Below are 18,108 nucleotides of genomic sequence, written 5' to 3'. Positions count from 1 at the left end.
TTACTGTGTGAACCGACTGAAAAGCATTGAAGATTTGATACATTAAGTATATGGTGTGTGAGATGTGATGGGTTACTCATTTGTGCAAGTTACTGTGTGATTCTTCAGGCCTCCCATAATGGATAGACACAGCTGAATCAGCCCCTGGAAACTCCGCATGGAACCACAAATTGTCTGTAATTTTCTTTTTAAAAAAGAAGATAGAGGTGTCTTCAGCAAAACAAAAGGGTTGTGTTTGCATGTATCAAATTGGGCAAGTATCTCGAAGGCTTTCTGTGGTATCCAAGGTAAAACGGATAGCAGAAGGAGTCATTTTTTTGTTTTTTACTCAGTGTCCCAAAACAAGCATTTTCCAGCTTTTGAGTGCCAACCCAAAAGTGGGCTGTGATGCTTGTGAAAGTGAGTACTAGGCGTTGTTGTTATTGATTAGTGCGAACTCTGTTTTTAAAGTGGGTTACCATACCCAGTAAATTGGGAGCATGCCAGGAAATCAAAGACTTTCACGGCCGGAGTCAACTGGTTGTGGTGGTGGGTTTACCACATGGTCTACCAGATCATGGCCACACAGCCCAGAAAACCCATCACAACTATACTAGGAAGCTTGGAACCAGTGTCCTAGAGCCGTGGTGGCGAACCTTTGGAACTCCAGATGTTATGGACTACAATTCCCATCAGCCCCTGCCAGCATGGCCAATTGGCAGGGGCTGATGGGAATTGTAGTCCATAACATCTGGAGTGCCAAAGGTTCGCCACCACTGTCCTAGAGGGAAAAAAAATGCTGTTCAAGTTTGTTAATTTCCCCCTGTTGCTTGTACGTTCTTCAGAAAAAAATACCTCTGTTTCCCCCCTCTTTTTTGCAGATGATTATTACAGCGGTAATCGTATTCATCAGCATATTGATCTCAGGTGTGTCGCTCATGTGCATGAACAGAGCCAGCCCAGAGGCCAACTGTGAAGTACTGACCCAGCAATCCCAATCGAGTGCAACAGAGGAACCTGAAAGGGATCTAAGTGATCAAAGCACATCTTCAACCAGCGTTTCTCATTCTCTGACAAACTCTTCCATGGAACGAGGTATGGTAAATACCAGGACCTAATAATCAGCAGTAGGAAAGCAGTGAATGATTGTTCCCTCTTGCTGCAGGAGTGTCTAATCCTTGATGTCAAGGGCTCAGTTAGGAGATCATTTTCCCATTTTAGTGTTCTTTGCTGTTTGTTTCATGCCACAATTGGGGTTGTTGTTGCTTATTGTGGCCTCATTCCTTTCCAGCACCTGTGAAGCAGAGTATCTATCAGATTGCAGAGGGCATCTGTTGTTTAGAAAATGTGTTTAGAATATATTCATCTTTGGAGGACATAAAACACAATCCGATCCTGAAATGGTATAAGAACATAAGAAAAACACAAGAAACATAAAAATCATTAACATTTTCAAATTGTTTTCAAAAAACCCAGCCACTGTGTAATCTACCCTGTTTCCCCGAAATTAAGACCTATCCCAAAAATAAGCCCTAGCATGATTTTTTGGGTTTTTTGTAGGATGCTTGAAATATAAGCCCTACTCCAAAAGTAAACCCTAGATATAGATTCCCCAACGTAGTTGATCTGGTCACGTGGGGGGAGCAAAATCATGGGAAAAAATAAGACATCCCCTGAAAATAAGCCCTAACGCATCTTTTGGAGCAAAAATTAATATAAGACCCTGTTTTATTTTCAGGGAAACACGGTACCTTGTGTCTTAGTAAGAAAGGCAAGCTATAAATAACAAATAAAACTCAGCCATGATATAAATAAGCACAAAAATGTAGCAGCCTGGACGGATCTTGATAAAACAATCAGCAGGTTAGAAACAAACCGTGAACACGATTTTAAAAGATCAAAACCCTGTAGTGGGTTTTAAAAAACAATCCATGTTTGGGCCTAGCTCCAAAAAGAGAGCAAGGTGGGTACCATGCAGACCTGAAGGGAAAAGGGCATTCTTCACATGAAGTTATGCCACTGGAAAGTCCTGTCTCTGGTTGCTGCCCATCTTGCCTCACATCTGTGGTAATGATAAGAGAAAATTTGTACCCACCAGGCTGAAGACTGAAAAGTCACAAGGTATTTTATAACATCATGGCAATGTTTAAGCATTATTTCAAAACAAATTTGTAGGTAGGCATAGAGATATTTGGGAGGTAGAGATTGCAGGTCTACAAATAACATAAGCCACACAGACTTTGACTCTTATTTTTCTGGCAGGCGTTGGAAATCCCTCACTTCCATGACTCTGTATTTAACGGACCTCAGACTGGGAGTGAGGGATTTCCAGTGTCAACCAGGAAAATGAATCTGACCTTAAGGGGCATTAATTGAATTTACTATTATCTGTGTTTAAACATATGCACTTATAATTTGCTGCCTAAAAGTCCTGCCACAGTGGAAGTACCGACCTCTCTAGGGATCCTGCCTTCTCACTGTCACAAGAGTGTCGTTTAATTTTGTTTTTTCTCTACAGGGTGCTATGCTTGCCAAAAGCAGGATGGAGAGCTATGTTCTCCTGAAGAAGAGCCAGTGTCTGCCCCTAGTGCCAATCATAACTGTACTCTGTCAATTGAAACAGGTAAATCACAGTTGCAGTCTAGTGTGGTATATTCAGATTTGCAAAACGTATGAATTCTATTTAAAATTGCAATTTTTGCCGAATGGGTCTTTGCTAAAAATATGGGACTTGAGCATTTAGAACTGTAGGAAATAGATTGCCTCCCTTATCCTTCCTACTACATCTTGTGGTTTAGTGTAGCATTATCATGAGTGGAGTTTTTATCAGTATATGTTCTTTTCATCTACTCCCATGTGGCTTGTGTATTACTATTATTATCATTATCGGAAAACAGTGTTGCAAAATCAGTGTTATCAAATCTTAATTTCCAGTTAGTGATAAACAACTAACCAAAAGAGTAATTTTAACGGCGGAAAGTATTCATAACCTATCATCACAAACTATGATGATAAAGAGATTGTTTCTGTATTCATAACCTGTCATCACAAGCTATCAATTTCAGTATATTTTTTGACAGTTGGAAGGCTAAACCTTTGGACTCCCAATATAACCCAGAGAAGTGTGTGAATGTGTGTACACTGCCCTGTCTTCTATCTTATGGGAACATTTCAGCAGTGTAGGAAACTTGAATTAGTTGTTGAATTTCTGTCTTGGTGTCCTGGCCTGCCAGGCTCATAGAGAGTCAGGTTCCAGCTGATATCAGGCACAGATGCAAGAGAGCAGTCTTACTCTGAGTCCAGAGAAAGAGGCCAAGCAGGTCTAGTAAGAGGCAGTCAGGGGGTCCAAGAGAGGTCAGGTCAGGTAATCTGGTCTGAGTTCCAAGGAATCAGTCTGCAAGCGGGTGCAGCAGAAAGCTGCCAGGCTTTCAACAAGGTTGCTCCTGCAACTTCTACTTCCCAAAGCAGTCTCTTATAAGCCTGTGCTGTGGTTCAGTCTTGATCCTGAGCTGACTCACAGCGTTCTCTGCGCTGCCTTAGGGCTTCCAAGCATGCACTGCACCTTTTAGAGTGAAGTTCCTGCTGGGTGCAAATCCTCAGCTGCCTTGCAGACTCTGGTGAGCTGGGTGGACTTCTAGGCTGGCCCTCAGTGGTTGGAGGTGCTTCTGCGAACACTCTGGCTTCCAGAGTTTGACTGTCTGTATCCTGTGAGGCTTCTGGCTGTGCTTGAGGTTCAGTTGACTGGGGCTCCAGCTCAGTGGGGTTACCCTGCCAGTGCTCCTCATCAGGGGACGTCTGGCTGGCTGACTCTGAGCCCATGACACTAGGTAGGCAAGCAGGGCAGTACATTCTATATGACATATCTAGTGGGTGGCCAGATATAAGAACATAAGAACTAGCCTGCTGGATCAGACCAGAGTCCATCTAGTCCAGCACTCTGCTACTCGCAGTGGCCCACCAGGTGCCTTCAGGAGCTCACTTGCAGGATGTGAAAGCAATGGCCTTCTGCTGCTGCTGCTCCCGAGCACCAGGTCTGCTAAGGCATTTGCAATCTGAGATCAAGGAGGATCAAGATTGGTAGCCATAGATCGACTTCTCCTCCATAAATATGTTTATCACTGCGGGATCAGAAGTGCAACCCCATGTAAACAGCCTCCTATATTAGCAGGGATTGTGCATAACCAAAAGAATAAATGAATTCTTAGGGCAAATGCCTTGTCTTGTTACATAAAAATGTCCTTCTGCCATCTAGTGGCAGGAGCTGAGAATGCTGTCTCTAATGTGTAGCAGAACAAGTATAAACCCTTCCTAGCAAGTTGTATCTTGAATCTTTGGGAATGTTCACATTTTCATACCAACAAAACTACACAATGGAGTAAACATAGTAGGTGGGTTGTTTGTACGTGTAGGAATGGAAGCTGAATTATATGCCAGTTCCAAATAATTACTTTAATACAACTCTTGAGGCTTTTCTACTGAACTCTGAACGTACAAATTTAGTGACAGTTTCTGTTTCCTAAATAAAGACAGAATGATAGCTTGTCTTAAAATTCCATCCTGATGAGAGCTGTTCAAACAATGTTTATTGTGGCCTTCTGCATTCATATGATGCTTTGACTGAGAAGAATACTTCAGACATATCACTTTGACTGAGAAGAATACTTCAGATCTTAGGTTAGATATAGAAACTACACCTCATTAGCTAACTGTGCATGAGTTGTGTCCGGCCACATGCTTGAGTGTCCATCTGTTCTTGCAGTCCAAAGCAGGAAATTGAAACTGGTGACTTCTGAGCCTGTTTGGTCTCCGTTCGTGGTGTTAGGCATCATTTGTTCACTTTCCAGCTACGTTTACACCTAGATTTTGCAAAAATCTTGACTTTTCGATTTGTCATAATTGAGAGTCAACCTATTTTCCTGACAATAGTCTGCACTGCAATTTAGTAGGCATTTCAAGCCTAGTTGAGAAGATGACAGAAGAACAGCGTCATCTGCGTAAAGCAGGGTAGAGATGTGTAGGGAGCCCAGCTGTGGGGGATGGCCATCTGTTTTAGTTAAGGCTGCAGGGAGATTGTAGAGAAATAGGCAGAATAGACTGGGTGCCAATGGGCAGCCCTGCTTGACCCCTCTATTGACCTTAATTGCTTCTGTTAATGTGCCGTCCCTTGGGGTTCTTACTTGACAAGTTGTGTTTGTATGGAACGCTTTGATTAAAGCTAGGAGCCTTTTTTCCATATTTAGGGATTTTAATTTGTGCCATAGAAGTTCCCTATCTACTGAATCGAAGGCACCCTTCAAATCAAGAAAAGCAGCGTAAAAGCTGCATCATTTGTCTTGATGGGTCATAAAGTACAGCAAAGACTTACAGCACTGTGCAAAATGGAAACAAGTTAGGAAGATGCTTAGATGTATACATTTATATTTCCATTAAATGTTTCCCAATCCATTGTTCTCTTCCTCCCCCATTCTACCTTCCCAACAACCCTGTGACTTAGGTTAGACTGAGAGAGAATGGGTGGCCCATGGTTGCGCACTGAGCATCATGTCTGAGTGGATATCTAAACCCAGATTTCTGATGAGCCAAGGGCCAAGTTCCTTTTTAGTCTTGCATCCATGTACCAGATGCACTCTGTTGCAGATAAAATAAATCTCCTTCTCTCAGACTCGGATCCTTTTATTTCTTGTAGGGTTGGCCTTTTTGCTTTGGCAGCCTCAAAGATTCGAGCTAAGAAAATACAGAAGGAAACAGTATAATTGAAATTTGTATTAGTCATGTCTGATTTTAAGCTCTATCGTATCAGAAGGGAGAATGGTGAAAGTTTGAGGGTTTATAAGATCTATTTTTATATGGTAAAACTTTTATTGTATCCTATGTCAACCTCATGTTTTATTGTATCCTATGTCAACCTCATGTAATGGCCTATGGCTCTACAATAAAGCTTTTCTACTACCCAGATTTCTGTATTCTCTTAATCAGACTGCTGCATTGCGCTGGCTCTTGTGCTGTTTCCCTTTTAAAATAAGATGTATATTTTTGAGGTCACTGGTGGTATGCATTTTGATGGTAAAGGCTATGATTTTAAAATCTGCGTCCTTTGGCTGTATTTGCATGAGAGGACGAAAACATTACAAAGAGCAGCGTTTAAAATTGATAGAATCGGTAAATAACTAGAAGGAAAGAGATGTGGCAGGTTCTTAAATTAAGCTTTCACAAAATGAACCAGCCTGTTTGGTTAGGAGAACTCAAGGGATGCTTTTACCATTTCAAGTTGCATATGGAGTCTGGCATGTTTGAATACTCTCTCATGCAGAAAACATCCTTCTCATATGAAAGTAATATGTTGTTAGGCTCTCTACCCTGTATTTTTTCAGAGCTGGGCAAGTTGTGGCATTTTGTTTTTAAATGAACGGAAGGATTTAAAAATAGAACATGCCCCCCCCTGCAGTCTAAAGGAGAATTGTCTGCTGAGGATACAGAACTTGGGGCCTTTCCGCACATGCAGAATAATGCACTTTCAATCCACTTTCAATGCACTTCGAAGCTGGATTTTACTGTGCGGAATAGCTAAATCCACTTTCAAACAATCGTGAAAGTGGATTGAATGTGCATTATTCTGCATGTGCGGAAGGGGCCGAAAGGCTATTAAAGCCACTTGGTTAAGAATGAGTGAAATGGCATGTCTTTTGTCCGAGTGTCTGTGATACGCTTTTGCTTCCTTTACTGTGTGTGTTCTCTGGGAGACCTGTGTTCAAGTCCCGCTTTGCAATGAAATTCTCTGTGTGTCCCTTGCAACAGTCATAGGCACACACTCTTTCTCAGCTTAACCTTCCTCCCTGAATTGCTAGGAGAATAAAAGAGGGATTGGAGAACCAAAGGCTCTAACTTGGAGGAAGGAGGGGCCTGGTTGAGTGGGAGAGCAACTGCCGTTCAATCCCTGGCATTTTCAGTGAAAAAGGGATCAAGTTATAGATGAGAAAGAACTCTGGCTCATTCCGCACACGCAAAATAATGCACTTTCAAGCTGCTTTCACAACTGTTTTTGCCATTCCGCACAGCTTCAAAGAGCCCTGAAAGCAGCTTGAAAGTGCATTATTCTGCGTGTGCGGAATGAGCCTCTGTTTCAGAACCTGGAGGAGAGCTGCTGCCGGTCAGAGAAGGAACATTGTGCTTGATAGACCAGTGGCTTGACTCTGTTGTAAGGTAGCTTCATGAGTTCGTTGCAGCCTGACTTCTTCTGTTGCACTTTATGTTTTTCAGCAAATCAGTGCTTGAGTCCGTGCAGTTCTCAGACCTGCATGTTGGCACAGGAAGAGCAGTTTCTGCAGGTCGGGGACAAACAGCTGGCCAGACACGTCCTGCTGTGCCTGCTGCTCATCGTGGGCCTCTTTGCCGTAAATATTTCTCTTTTTTCCCCCTCTGAAGAACATAAGAAAGAGCCTGCTGGATCAGACCAGAGTCCCTCTAGTCCAGCTCTCTGCTACTCGCCAGGTGCCTTTGGGAGCTCACGTGCAGGATGTGAAAGCAATGGCCTGCTGCTGCTGCTGCTGCTCCCAAGCACTCTTATCAATCGACTCCTCGGTTTGTACAGCAATTTGAGGAAACCAAGTTGCTATTGTAGACTTTTCCGCTGTAAAAGCATAAAAGAGATACTTGATTGAAATCCCCAGTAAAAAGTTTGAAGTCCTGCATGAGCGGATGAATTTTGTTTAAAAAGGTTCACAGAATTGATATACGCTGCTTGCTTGTAGAAGAAATTTGCACCTCACCCCAAACTTATCATGGCTCCAGAGCACTCGGCCTGATTTTTTTTTCTAGCTTCTTTGTATTGGACGCCAGGGTGGGAGGAACCAAGAAGTGGCTGTTTCAAGAGATGTGCCAGGGATTTATAGCTTTTTTTGGTGTGGTTTGCTGCCCCATGAGGCACTGATGCACTCACGGAGCTGGATTTAAAAGAGGGCTATAAGAGAGACCCGTTGAATGGCTGTTAGCCACAATGTATGGAAAGATCCTCCCTGTTTTGAGTAAGCAACACTTTGAATGCCAGAGCAGCAGGACAGGGAGACAAGAGTGGATCAGCTTGGAGGTCTTCGGGGTGAAACAAGTTGCTGGTGTCGAGGGATGGTTGGTCTGACCCAACATGGCTGTTCTTACGTTCAGTGGGCATATCTTTGTTTAAATCTAGCTTCCTCAGTTTGTTGTGGTTCTAGCTGTGAGACAGAAATAAGTCAGTAAATAATTGGCACATTAAAAACAAATGTGCAGTTTTCTGTTTGAACATAATTCCTTCGTTAAACAAAAGTATCTTCCCCATCCTCTGCAAGGCTCGAGTGTAGAGTTCACATCGTGAGTGTTGTGTGGTTTTTTCTCTTCGCAGAATCTCTCCAGTTGTTTGTGGTGGTTGTTCAACCAAGAACCGGGAAGACTCTACGTGGAATTGCAGTTCTTCTGTGCTGTATTTAATTTTGGTCAGGTATTTATGCATTCCTACTCTCCAACGAACACCTTGATCCTGTGCACACCTACTTGGGAGTGAGGCCCATTGAATTCTGGGACTTGCTTTCAGGTAAACATGCATAAGGTCAGTATGACTATATTTTGCTTTGCTTTTTCACTTGTCTTGATTTTGATAAAAGCTGTATGGCAGGTTCTGAAATCTCCCAGTCTTGCTTACCTGCACTGAGAGATTACACAGCTGCTGTCAGTCTTATACCTAAACACCTACACACACACCCCACACACCCCCGGAAGCTTTCCTAGTAATATCACAGCACAGTTGCAGCCACCAGCAGCTGCGACCCTCCCATGGGCGTGGCTGATGCCTGCACTTGCTCTTTTTCAGGCAGCTGCAGATCGCACAGTGACTGTAATTATTCAGCAGTGTGGGAGAAGGGCAAGCATTAAGAGAGTGAATAACCACCACGTTCTGCTGTTCTGTTTGTGTTGTTTTTACCTGTTCTGGGTAAGCCCCGCCCCCAAGCCGTGTGTTTGTGGAGATTGACTGGAAGCAAATCGTTGCCACCACAGCTAGCCTTTTATATAATAGGATTTTGAACCACTCACAGCAATACCAACAAGTCAGTAATGCAAGCCTAGCTGATAAAAACTAGCCAAGCTGTGTGTTAAAATCTGACATCCAGGTAGGAGACGGATGGATCATCAAAAAATATCAGGATCTGCAAATTTGAATTGATTTACGTTATCTCAGTATTTGTTCTTGTGAGTCCCCCTGAGTCCTATGGGAGAGTTGGTGGGATATAAATGTAAAGAATAAAAGAAATAAAATAAATTATCTCAAGGAGTAACTGAATGATACTTAATTAATATAAACCAGTTTAAATCCAAAATAATTATGACTTCTCTCACTTCTCATTTCTAATTTTCTTCTTGAGATGTGTGATGCTGGTGAAAACTTGAAGCAAAATAGTTTTTAACAGGTTTTCCATTCTGAGTTGTCTGTAGTATTTCTCCAAACGGAGGGTTCTTTGGCTGTCTTCGCAATGAACATCATTGTAAAATTATTGCCTTTGTTAGGCTTAATTGTAGTTGATTCAGAGTCTTTGTGGTATTTTCTGAACTTGCCCACATTACAGTGTGCTGCATTTTCATTATGTCTTTTTCTCTCTAGTGAAATGTGGTATATTAGAAAAGGAGGAGAGATTATGTATTTCTCTTCTTTTGGTTTTGAGACCACACAGACTTTTGAGAATTGAAGTTTGGTCATTTTTGCCATTCACAGTCTGTACCATGTCAAACAAAAGCTATTAAGGTTAGCTACTTGTCCTTACAGGTATTAGATCATGGCAATCTGTCATCTGTCCTCCAAGTTAGCTTACTTGGATTTTTATGAACTGCTGTCTTTTTTCCCCCTCTCTCTCTCCTCTTTTCCAGGGATTCATTTCTTTCGGAATATTTGGCTTAGACAAACATTTAATTATTCTTCCGTTCAAACGAAGGTAATTTTCAGATTTTAAATTATGTGCATAAATAAGCTAAATGCAAATTGCTTGCTAAATTTAAGCCCTATCTCCGTGGAGGCGAACCTTTGGCACTCCAGATGTTATTGACTACAATTCCCATCAGCCCCTGCCAGCATGGTCAGTTGGCCATGCTGGCAGGGGCTAATGGGAATTGCAGTCCATAACATCTGGAGTGCCAAAGGTTCGCCACCACTGCCCTATCTTCTTCTCAGAGCCTTCCCTATTTAACCGAAACCCACTTAGCACTGCTCTGCCATCCTGCTGTATTGGCCATTTTGAATGCCACCTATTAAGCATTATTTGAAGGCTATAGCAAACCACTCTTTAAACATAGTCACCTCATGGGCCAGGAATGAATCAGTGGTTGCACCTTTGCCTCTACCTACTAAGAATTGGCAGTGCTAATAAGCTTCAGATTGGGGCACACAGCATCAGTGTAATTGGATTCCACAGTGGTTGCCTTAAATAAGTTGTAGACAACCGTTGATGAACCAGTGGCAGCAGCTATGATTCATGATCATTTCTGTAACAATGTTCATATCCAAAGACATGTAGTTTATGCTCTGAATAATCCTCTGGAATTGGTGGCGCTGAGACAATAACTGGTCCAGTGCATTGTGGTGAGCTATGTCTGGCAGACTGCATTCAAACGCAACAAGAGCCTTCTGCTCTGGAACCAGAAGGTAATGACATAGGATAGCGGTCTCTGACTTGCAGCTAGAAATCCCACCTGCTGGATCATGAACCTATGGGGGGAAAAAACCTTGCTGCTAGTGTGCATACATAAAGAGCAAGGGGAAACGGATTCCTGCTTCTCTTGGCATGCCTCCTAAGATGAGCAGTAGATTCATAAGGTTCTTCTGTGCCTCTGACCCTTGGTTTTCTCCTGACTATGTTGAGCCTGTCCTTCACTCCCATGAGGGTCATACTTCTACTGTCACGGCTATGATGTTCCATGACTCTTAAGCATGGGCATGTGTAAATCAGCCCAAAGTTGTCCCTGAATGCAGGAATAGTGGTTCTCTTCCTTCAAATCACTGTTTATCCCATGTCTCTTCTTTCTAAGCTACAACAAAATCAAGCTCCGTTTATTTTGAAGTCTAAGAACTATGTCTCAAAAGTCCTAACAGGATGGTTCATTGACAATCATTCACAGAAGTATTTAAGTTTTCCTATTCTTCCTGATCTTTCAGTCACTGTTATTGCTATTTGTTTCTAATTATTTTTCAGGTTTGAGTTCCTGTGGGGTAACAGAGAAGCAGGGGGAAGAAGGGACTCCTCCGTACCTGAGGAAATCCGGATGACATGCCAGCAGTTTGTTCATTACCATAAAGATTTGTGTGTCAAGAGCATTGTCCAGCGCAGAAGGTGGGGCTGTAGGAGCGGACTGTTCTTCTGCTTGGGCTGGGGATATGGTTTGTGTTAATGCAGGTTACATAATATGTGACCTGTGGATGGTTTTTATTGTGGTAAATGCTTCCAAATTGTACTAAATAGAATTCTAAAAGGGACCAGACTTCTTAAATTGGATCTCACATTTCTATCAGTAGCATGGAACTTTCTCCCCTCCCCATTCCTGCTGGAGCCTAAAATGATGCTCTTGGGGACAGGGGACCATCTCCCCCCCCCCCCCCCCCCCCCGGAAGAGCACGAGGGGCAGGCAGAGATCTGCAACAGGAGGAGGAGTCTGTGAAAATCTCCACCACCTTCTTCTGTTAGCGGAAACTGACTGCAGAATCCCAGCCTTCGTTGCATTTCGTGTTAAACCAAAATGATAGGAAATCATTTTTAAAATTTTGCTTTTGCATGTATTTGAGTAAGCTACGAGGTGATATTGCAGCCATTATAAATGCTTCAAGCACTTGTTCTTATGGCAGTTCACTTCCTGCAAATATCTGACTGACGAAGATTACATAGTATTAATCAATAATACCAGCAGTGAAGAAAGATGGTTAGGCTCTTGCCTGGGTCAGTCATAAAGAGTCAACTCTTGGGCTTAAGGTGGTTAGTTGCTTTCACCCTTACTACTTGCTTGCATAATTTTCTTGCATCTTGAGATCTTTCCACAGCTAGAAGTTCAAATTTATCATTTGGTTTGTTTGCAGAAACAGTGTGGTACCAAATTTTTATTCCTGCATCCCCAAAGTGTTCTTGTTTTGAGTAAAAAGGCTTTATGGCAGTGGTGGCGAACCTTTGGCACTCCAGATGTTATGGCCATGCTGGCGGGCTGATGGGAATTGTAGTCCATAACATCTGGCGTGCCAAAGGTTCGCCACCACGGCTTCATGGCATCCTTTAATGTCCCCCCTCCCTTTAACGTTTGCCCTATTTAGAATCAACAGTCAGATTTTTAGTTTTAGAAGAATGTTTGGATTGCTACTGTTTGGACCGCTTAAGTCCCATTACACTTTCTCCAATGAGCGAGCCTGACCCTCCCCTCCACCCCCACCAAGGCCCAGCTTTTCCAAGATCTTCTAGGGCTGCTAGGAGAAGAGGAAGATGATAGATCTGTGTCCTCCTTGTGGTCTAGCAGATCCAACTGATCAAGTTATACAGCCACAGTGGATTTCTTTCCTCTTTTACATGGCAAGTTGATTTGGGTTTGTGTTTTAATTCCTGGAAAGTTCCATGACATTTCACTGTGCTTGACCACAAGAACAACTTTACAAGTAGTAAACTAAGTAGGTAGAATTTAATAACCAATCGGATTTAAAAGCATAAGCTAAGAGGAAATATTACCCAATACTGGTGCCTTTCCTGTAAAATTGTTTAAAATGGAATACTATTTGATGTCTACGTTGTAACTATTCCTTTGTTTCCATATGATGACAAAATGTATGCATTCTCCTGACCTCCCTTCTCCTCTGTATGTCATTCTCACATTTCTGTTTTCTTCTTGGTTAATGTCCTGCATCGGATTCCTTCTGTGGTGTCGGTCTAATATTTTGTTGACTTTCCCCTTCAGTAATCCAAACTAACATTTTCTCACATTATGCTGTGAATGCTGAGAGACTCCACGGTTGTCTTTTGCTGTTACGTGGGTCACTGTGTGGTCTTGGCTTGCTCCAGAACTCTTCACTCTTGGAGTGTGTGTTGCGTATGTATGTATGTAAGTGCTGTCAAGTCACAACTCACAAATGGCTGCTCAAGGCAAGAAAGAAGCAGAGGTGGTTTGTCGTTGCCTTCCTCTGCGGAGTCTTCCTTGCTGGGCCCCATCCCAGTGCCGGTCCTGCCTAACTGCTGAGATTTGACAAGACTGAGCTATAACATGCTAGGTTCCCTGGGAGTATAGAGAAGTGGAATTACTGTCACTCACTACCATGAGTCAACTTTGAGCCAATGGGTGGGATTTAGCTACAATTTCTGTGTGCGCCAATTCCCCACTTGTAAGGAACCAGTAAAGTCCAGGCCAAAAGTAACTTTTCAAGTTCTTTATTGAGCTGGCATTCTAAGTCGATCACAAGCAATGCGGGAACTGACCTCCCAACGTTCGAACAGCCTCTTTTACGGGCTCCCCACCAGTTCCCGCCAAAGTTAGATAAACACCTGTAGTTCCCATCCGAAAACCACATTGAAACAGTTTCACACAGACAGGCAAAAGAAACAAGAGATACAGATACTAGAAACACTCCCCAATCTGGGCGTCCCGCCAGCCTTGTCAGACGAAAACCTTCCAAGGCTAAGCAGCAACTTTACACCACTTCCATGGCCAATTCTGTTTCACCATCTCCTCCCTCTTAGGCAGTGGTTCTCAACCTTCCGAATGCCTCAACCCTTTAATACAGTTCCTCATGTTCTGGTGACCCCCAACCCTAACATTTATCCATTTTACAGATGGAGAACACCGATGCAGAGAGTCTTAGGCGACCTCTGTGAAAGGGTCACTCGACCCCCAAAGGGGTCCCGACCCCCAGGTTGAGAACCGTGGCTCTTAGGGGTTCCCCTGAAGCAGCATTTTATGGTGCACTTTAGGCAGGGGAGTTGTGTGTCCATGGATGGAGGTCCTTCTGTTGGCAGAAATTTTACACATGATCCAACCCTATGTTGTCACAGCTGTGGGTCAAAAGTTCTGTTCCCCTGCTGCAACGTTGGAACTGGTGCTTCATCTTTCCCAGGGTCATTCTCAATGCCCTGTATATTGATGAAAAGGGGAGTTTCATTGCTGCATTTAAAGGTTGCCAGTTTAGCAAGTTATTTTTAAAATACGTCTTTTCAAGGCCCCTGAATGCCCATGGCAATACTTCACATGAAGGGATGCAGCAGTGAAAGCAGCAGCGGCGTAGGAGGTGAAGAGCTCGTGTATCTAATCTGGAGGAACCGGGTTTGATTCCCAGCTCTGCCGCCTGAGCTGTGGAGGTTTATCTGGGGAATTCAGATTAGCCTGTACACTCCCACACACGCCAGCTGGGTGACCTTGGGCTAGTCACAGTTTTTCGGAGCTCTCTCAGCCCCACCTACATCACAGGGTGTTTGTTGTGAGGGGGAAGGGCAAGGAGATTGTCAGCCCCTTTGAGTCTCCTGCAGGAGAGAAAAGGGGGATATCAATCCAAACTCTTCTTCTTCTTTACTTCAGTAGCACCTCAACAGCACTCAGTGTCAGCATGTCGTGCAGGAGAGAGGCCCCTTCCACACATGTGGAATGATGCACTTTCAACCCATTTTGCACCTGGATTTCACTGTACGGAATAGCAAAATCCCCTTGCAAACAGTTGTGAAAGTGGATTGAAAGTGCATTATTCTGCATGTGCGGAAAGGGCCAGAGACACTCCTCACCTATAAGCAGTGCATGTAAATGTAATTGAAAGGAGTTTTTAGATTTGTTCCCACTGCATGAAGCACAACCACAGGGGGAAAGTAAAAAGTCCAGGAGCCACTATTTCAGTGATCCTTCGTTTGAAAGGGACAGCCTCAGTCCACATGATGTTAGGCGATCCCTGTGAACCAGGGGGCATACATTGAAAATGCTGGGGGGAAGAATTAGGACTAATAAAAGGAAACACTTCTTCACACAACGTGTGATTGGTATTTGGAATATGCTGCCACAGGAGGTGGTGATGGCCACTAACCTGGATAGCTTTAAAAAGGGCTTGGACAGTTTTATGGAGGAGAAGTCGAACTATGGCTACCAATCTTGATCCTCCTTGATCTCAGATTGTAAATGCCTTAGCAGACCAGGTGCTCAGGAGCAGCAGCAGCAGCAGGCCATTGCTTTCACATCCTGCATGTGAGCTCCCAAAGGCACCTGGTGGGCCACTGCGAGTAGCAGAGTGCTGGACTAGATGGACTCTGGTCTGATCCCGTATGCTCTTTCTTAAGTTCTTATGTTCTTATGATGATGATTGATGGCAGTGAATAGTAGGACTATAACTGCAGGGGCTTTGAGGAGGGGGTTTGGGAGAAGCCCTGCATCATTGCTTCCTAGTGGTGCATGTCTTGGCAGTCTCCTGCGCATGCATATCTGTTCCCTCTTAGAACCCAGAGTCTTCGTTCCTCCTCTCAGGACATTTTGTTTGTAGAGTGGAGATCTGAATCCATATGCTGATGAATGTGAAATCGTTGGTTGGTTCCTAGGTACTAATCCAGTTAACAAAGTGTCAGCTGACTTTAATAGATCTGCATGCATTTTGATTGTGATTGATTAAAAAAGATAATCATGATTGGGAAAAAAAAGCTTTAATGGCTAGCAAGTCCTCTTTTTAATATCCTTTTAACTATCATGCTGTCTTTCCTTGTTTCCCCCATTTTCTCCCCCTTTTTTCCCCTGCTCATCAAACAGTGCTGGTACAAGATTTACAGAGCATGTGGGTGAATCATTCCTTTGACCTACAGGTGTGGAGTGAAGATGGCCACTGGTGTCTTCTTTGGCTGTGATCTGGTGACCTGGCTCATCGAAGTCGGCCTTGCCTTGGACCGAGGAGAAGCCGTGGTGTATGGAGACAGACTAGTGAAAGGAGGGGTTATCCGGCATATTACCAATGAATTTGAGTTTCGGGATGAGCAGTTACACTATCGCTTTGTTCCTAGGAGATCTGTGGCAAGAGAGAGCCATGGAAACGGAGAGATCCTTCGAAGCTTAGCCTGACGGGGTTTTCTGAAACACTCAGCTGTCACACACACTCTTACGAATGGCACAGCTGTTCCGTTCTAAGTTGTAATAGCTGTTCTGTTTGTCACCCACCCAAAAATGTGTATTTAAATGCTGACGTGCAGTAAGTAACTTCAGGGAATTATTTTAACTCATAAAAATTACAAAAAATAGGATCTTTTAAAAACGTGGACAGGAAACGAAATAATTGGGTTTTTTAAGTTTGTGCTTTTGTATCATGTGACACATTGACAAAAAAAAAACCCCAGCTAAGATTGGATCTTGAAAAGTTCTTCTTGCCTTGTGCCGGCTTTTTCCTTTTGGGTCTTGTCCAAGCAAGCCGGTCCTCCAAAGTCCTCGGAAGCAAGCAGCAATCTTGCATGCTGTCAGTTGCTTTACTGTTCAAGTCCAGGGGACTTAATCCAGCCTCAGGGTATGCAGGATTATCACCCAAACATTATTTTTTTAGAGTTTTCCTCTGCTCATAATTGCTCTCAGAAGAGCAATTGCAACTCTTGAAAACAAAGCCATTTTCACAAACCTCGCAGTACTCATCCAGACCAGCATCAGTTTCCGTCTGTGAGGTTTTTTGTCAATTTGCACCTCCTAAATTAGACCAAAAGCCTTTCTTAAAAATAAGTATAAGCAAATACTTGAATTAGTGTTTTTTTTACCCTCCAGTATGCAACTTAAATAATTTATTGATGTAGATTTTATCCTTGGAATAAGGACTTGTAGGTGGGAAGAACCCTCTATTTTCATTGGCTTCTTAATCGGTAAGATGCAATCAAGTGTTAGTTACCGCACCCAACTTATTGCAACTCGACTTTTTTTAATGCCCACTTGTTTTTGTTATCTATATATCTTGTCCCTTTTCTCACTGTAAACGGGTGTTACACAGTGAAGGATACTAGAGAATGGAATGGAGTTTATTGATCTTTTTAGAAAGTGGGATGTTAACTTTCCACATAGTTACTAATTGCCAGGGTAACTGGAATAAACCGTAATGAATTTGAAACAGGCCCTAGATCTGCATTGGTTATCTTCTTCTAACAGCTTTTCATTTTGGACCATCGGGTTGGTGTGTTGAGTTTTGGTAAAAGTACGGCTATATTTCAAAGACAGGCTTCTTAAACTTTTGGCTGTGATCCTGTAGTAGTAGGATTTAGTCCCAACAGCCTGAAGTACAGTTAATAACTACAACTGGTGCGTATCAATATGCATGGAAGATCTGAACTGGGGAACCACTTACTTTCGCTGTTAAACATGTAACTGTTACATTGATGTTGTACATGAAGAATGTGCTGAAAAAGTTTCTTCTATCTTGTATGCAAACATTCATAACGAAGAAATTTTGTTTATAGTAAAGTGTGGTTTTACCTGATCTTCGGCGGAAAACGGGAGCATTGCTGTTATATTTCTGAAGCCAACCATGTTTCTATTTTGGGAAAAGTTGTGGAAAAGTCAATTTTGGAAGTAGTAGGTCATTCTATATTTCCTGCTTTTCAGTTTCTCAATAAATAAAGATGGTTCTACCTTCTAATTCCAAATATTTATTTTCATAGTTGGGGGTGCGTGAAGTGGGGAGAGAGACTTACTTTCTTGGTGTCAGGCAGCAATTAGCATCGTTATTTGTACTTGACATCGTGCTTCACTGAGTAGTCATTACCAGAGTGATCTGACTGGTTTGTGAATTGATATTTCATGCACAGATTGTTAATGCCCTTAAGTAACACTATCAGTAAAGCCATTTGTATGAACCAATGCGGACTCTAGAAAACTGTCCATGGGTTAACAACGCCCACTGAGGGGACCAACCCAATCCTGCCTTTCCTCCCAACTTGGCCCTGTAGTTTACCACAGATAATGAAAACCTAGCCTAATTATTCAATGAGGAAAAAAAGCTTACTTACAGATTCCCACACATACATGCACACAGACACAGGCTCCTGTAACTTTGCAAATGGGCTATTCTGGCTCAGCTGCAGCCTGTTCCCAGGCAAAAAGTTCTTCAAAGTTCTTCACAAGGACCTAGTCCTAGTAGGGAGAAGCATACTTGGGGGGGGG

General features: G+C 43.0%; 1 protein-coding gene across 2 annotated transcripts; it reads left to right on the top strand.

Annotated features, from left to right (window-relative positions):
* Positions 1 to 826: 826 nt before the first annotated feature.
* On the top strand, positions 827 to 17,584 carry GPR155 (G protein-coupled receptor 155). 2 transcript variants are annotated; one of them, XM_048485554.1, is made up of 7 exons: positions 827 to 1,074; positions 2,498 to 2,602; positions 7,237 to 7,370; positions 8,354 to 8,449; positions 9,868 to 9,932; positions 11,187 to 11,324; positions 15,733 to 15,928. In XM_048485554.1, exons 1-7 carry the CDS (start codon positions 861 to 863, stop codon positions 15,776 to 15,778), a joined length of 798 nt encoding a protein of 265 aa, XP_048341511.1. In that variant the 5' UTR covers positions 827 to 860; the 3' UTR covers positions 15,779 to 15,928. The 2 variants fall into 2 exon arrangements, with proteins under 2 accessions (XP_048341511.1, XP_048341509.1); XM_048485552.1 differs by having other exon boundaries at positions 828 to 1,074; positions 15,786 to 17,584.
* Positions 17,585 to 18,108: the final 524 nt, after the last annotated feature.

The sequence above is a fragment of the Sphaerodactylus townsendi genome, linkage group LG02 (assembly GCF_021028975.2).
Source record: "Sphaerodactylus townsendi isolate TG3544 linkage group LG02, MPM_Stown_v2.3, whole genome shotgun sequence".
In the NCBI taxonomy this organism is placed as follows: domain Eukaryota; kingdom Metazoa; phylum Chordata; class Lepidosauria; order Squamata; family Sphaerodactylidae; genus Sphaerodactylus; species Sphaerodactylus townsendi.
The sequence above is the reverse complement of the archived record's forward strand: the minus strand, read 5'-3'. Positions and strand labels throughout refer to the sequence as shown.

Excerpts from the sequence above, each read along its gene's own strand:
- GPR155 (XM_048485552.1), top strand. The coding sequence starts at position 861 with ATGATTATTACAGCGGTAATCGTATTCATCAGCATATTGATCTCAGGT. Across the intron at positions 7,371-8,353 it reads TCATCGTGGGCCTCTTTGCC|AATCTCTCCAGTTGTTTGTG; the intron begins GTAAATATTTCT and ends TTCTCTTCGCAG. Across the intron at positions 11,325-15,785 it reads AGCATTGTCCAGCGCAGAAG|GTGTGGAGTGAAGATGGCCA; the intron begins GTGGGGCTGTAG and ends TTTGACCTACAG.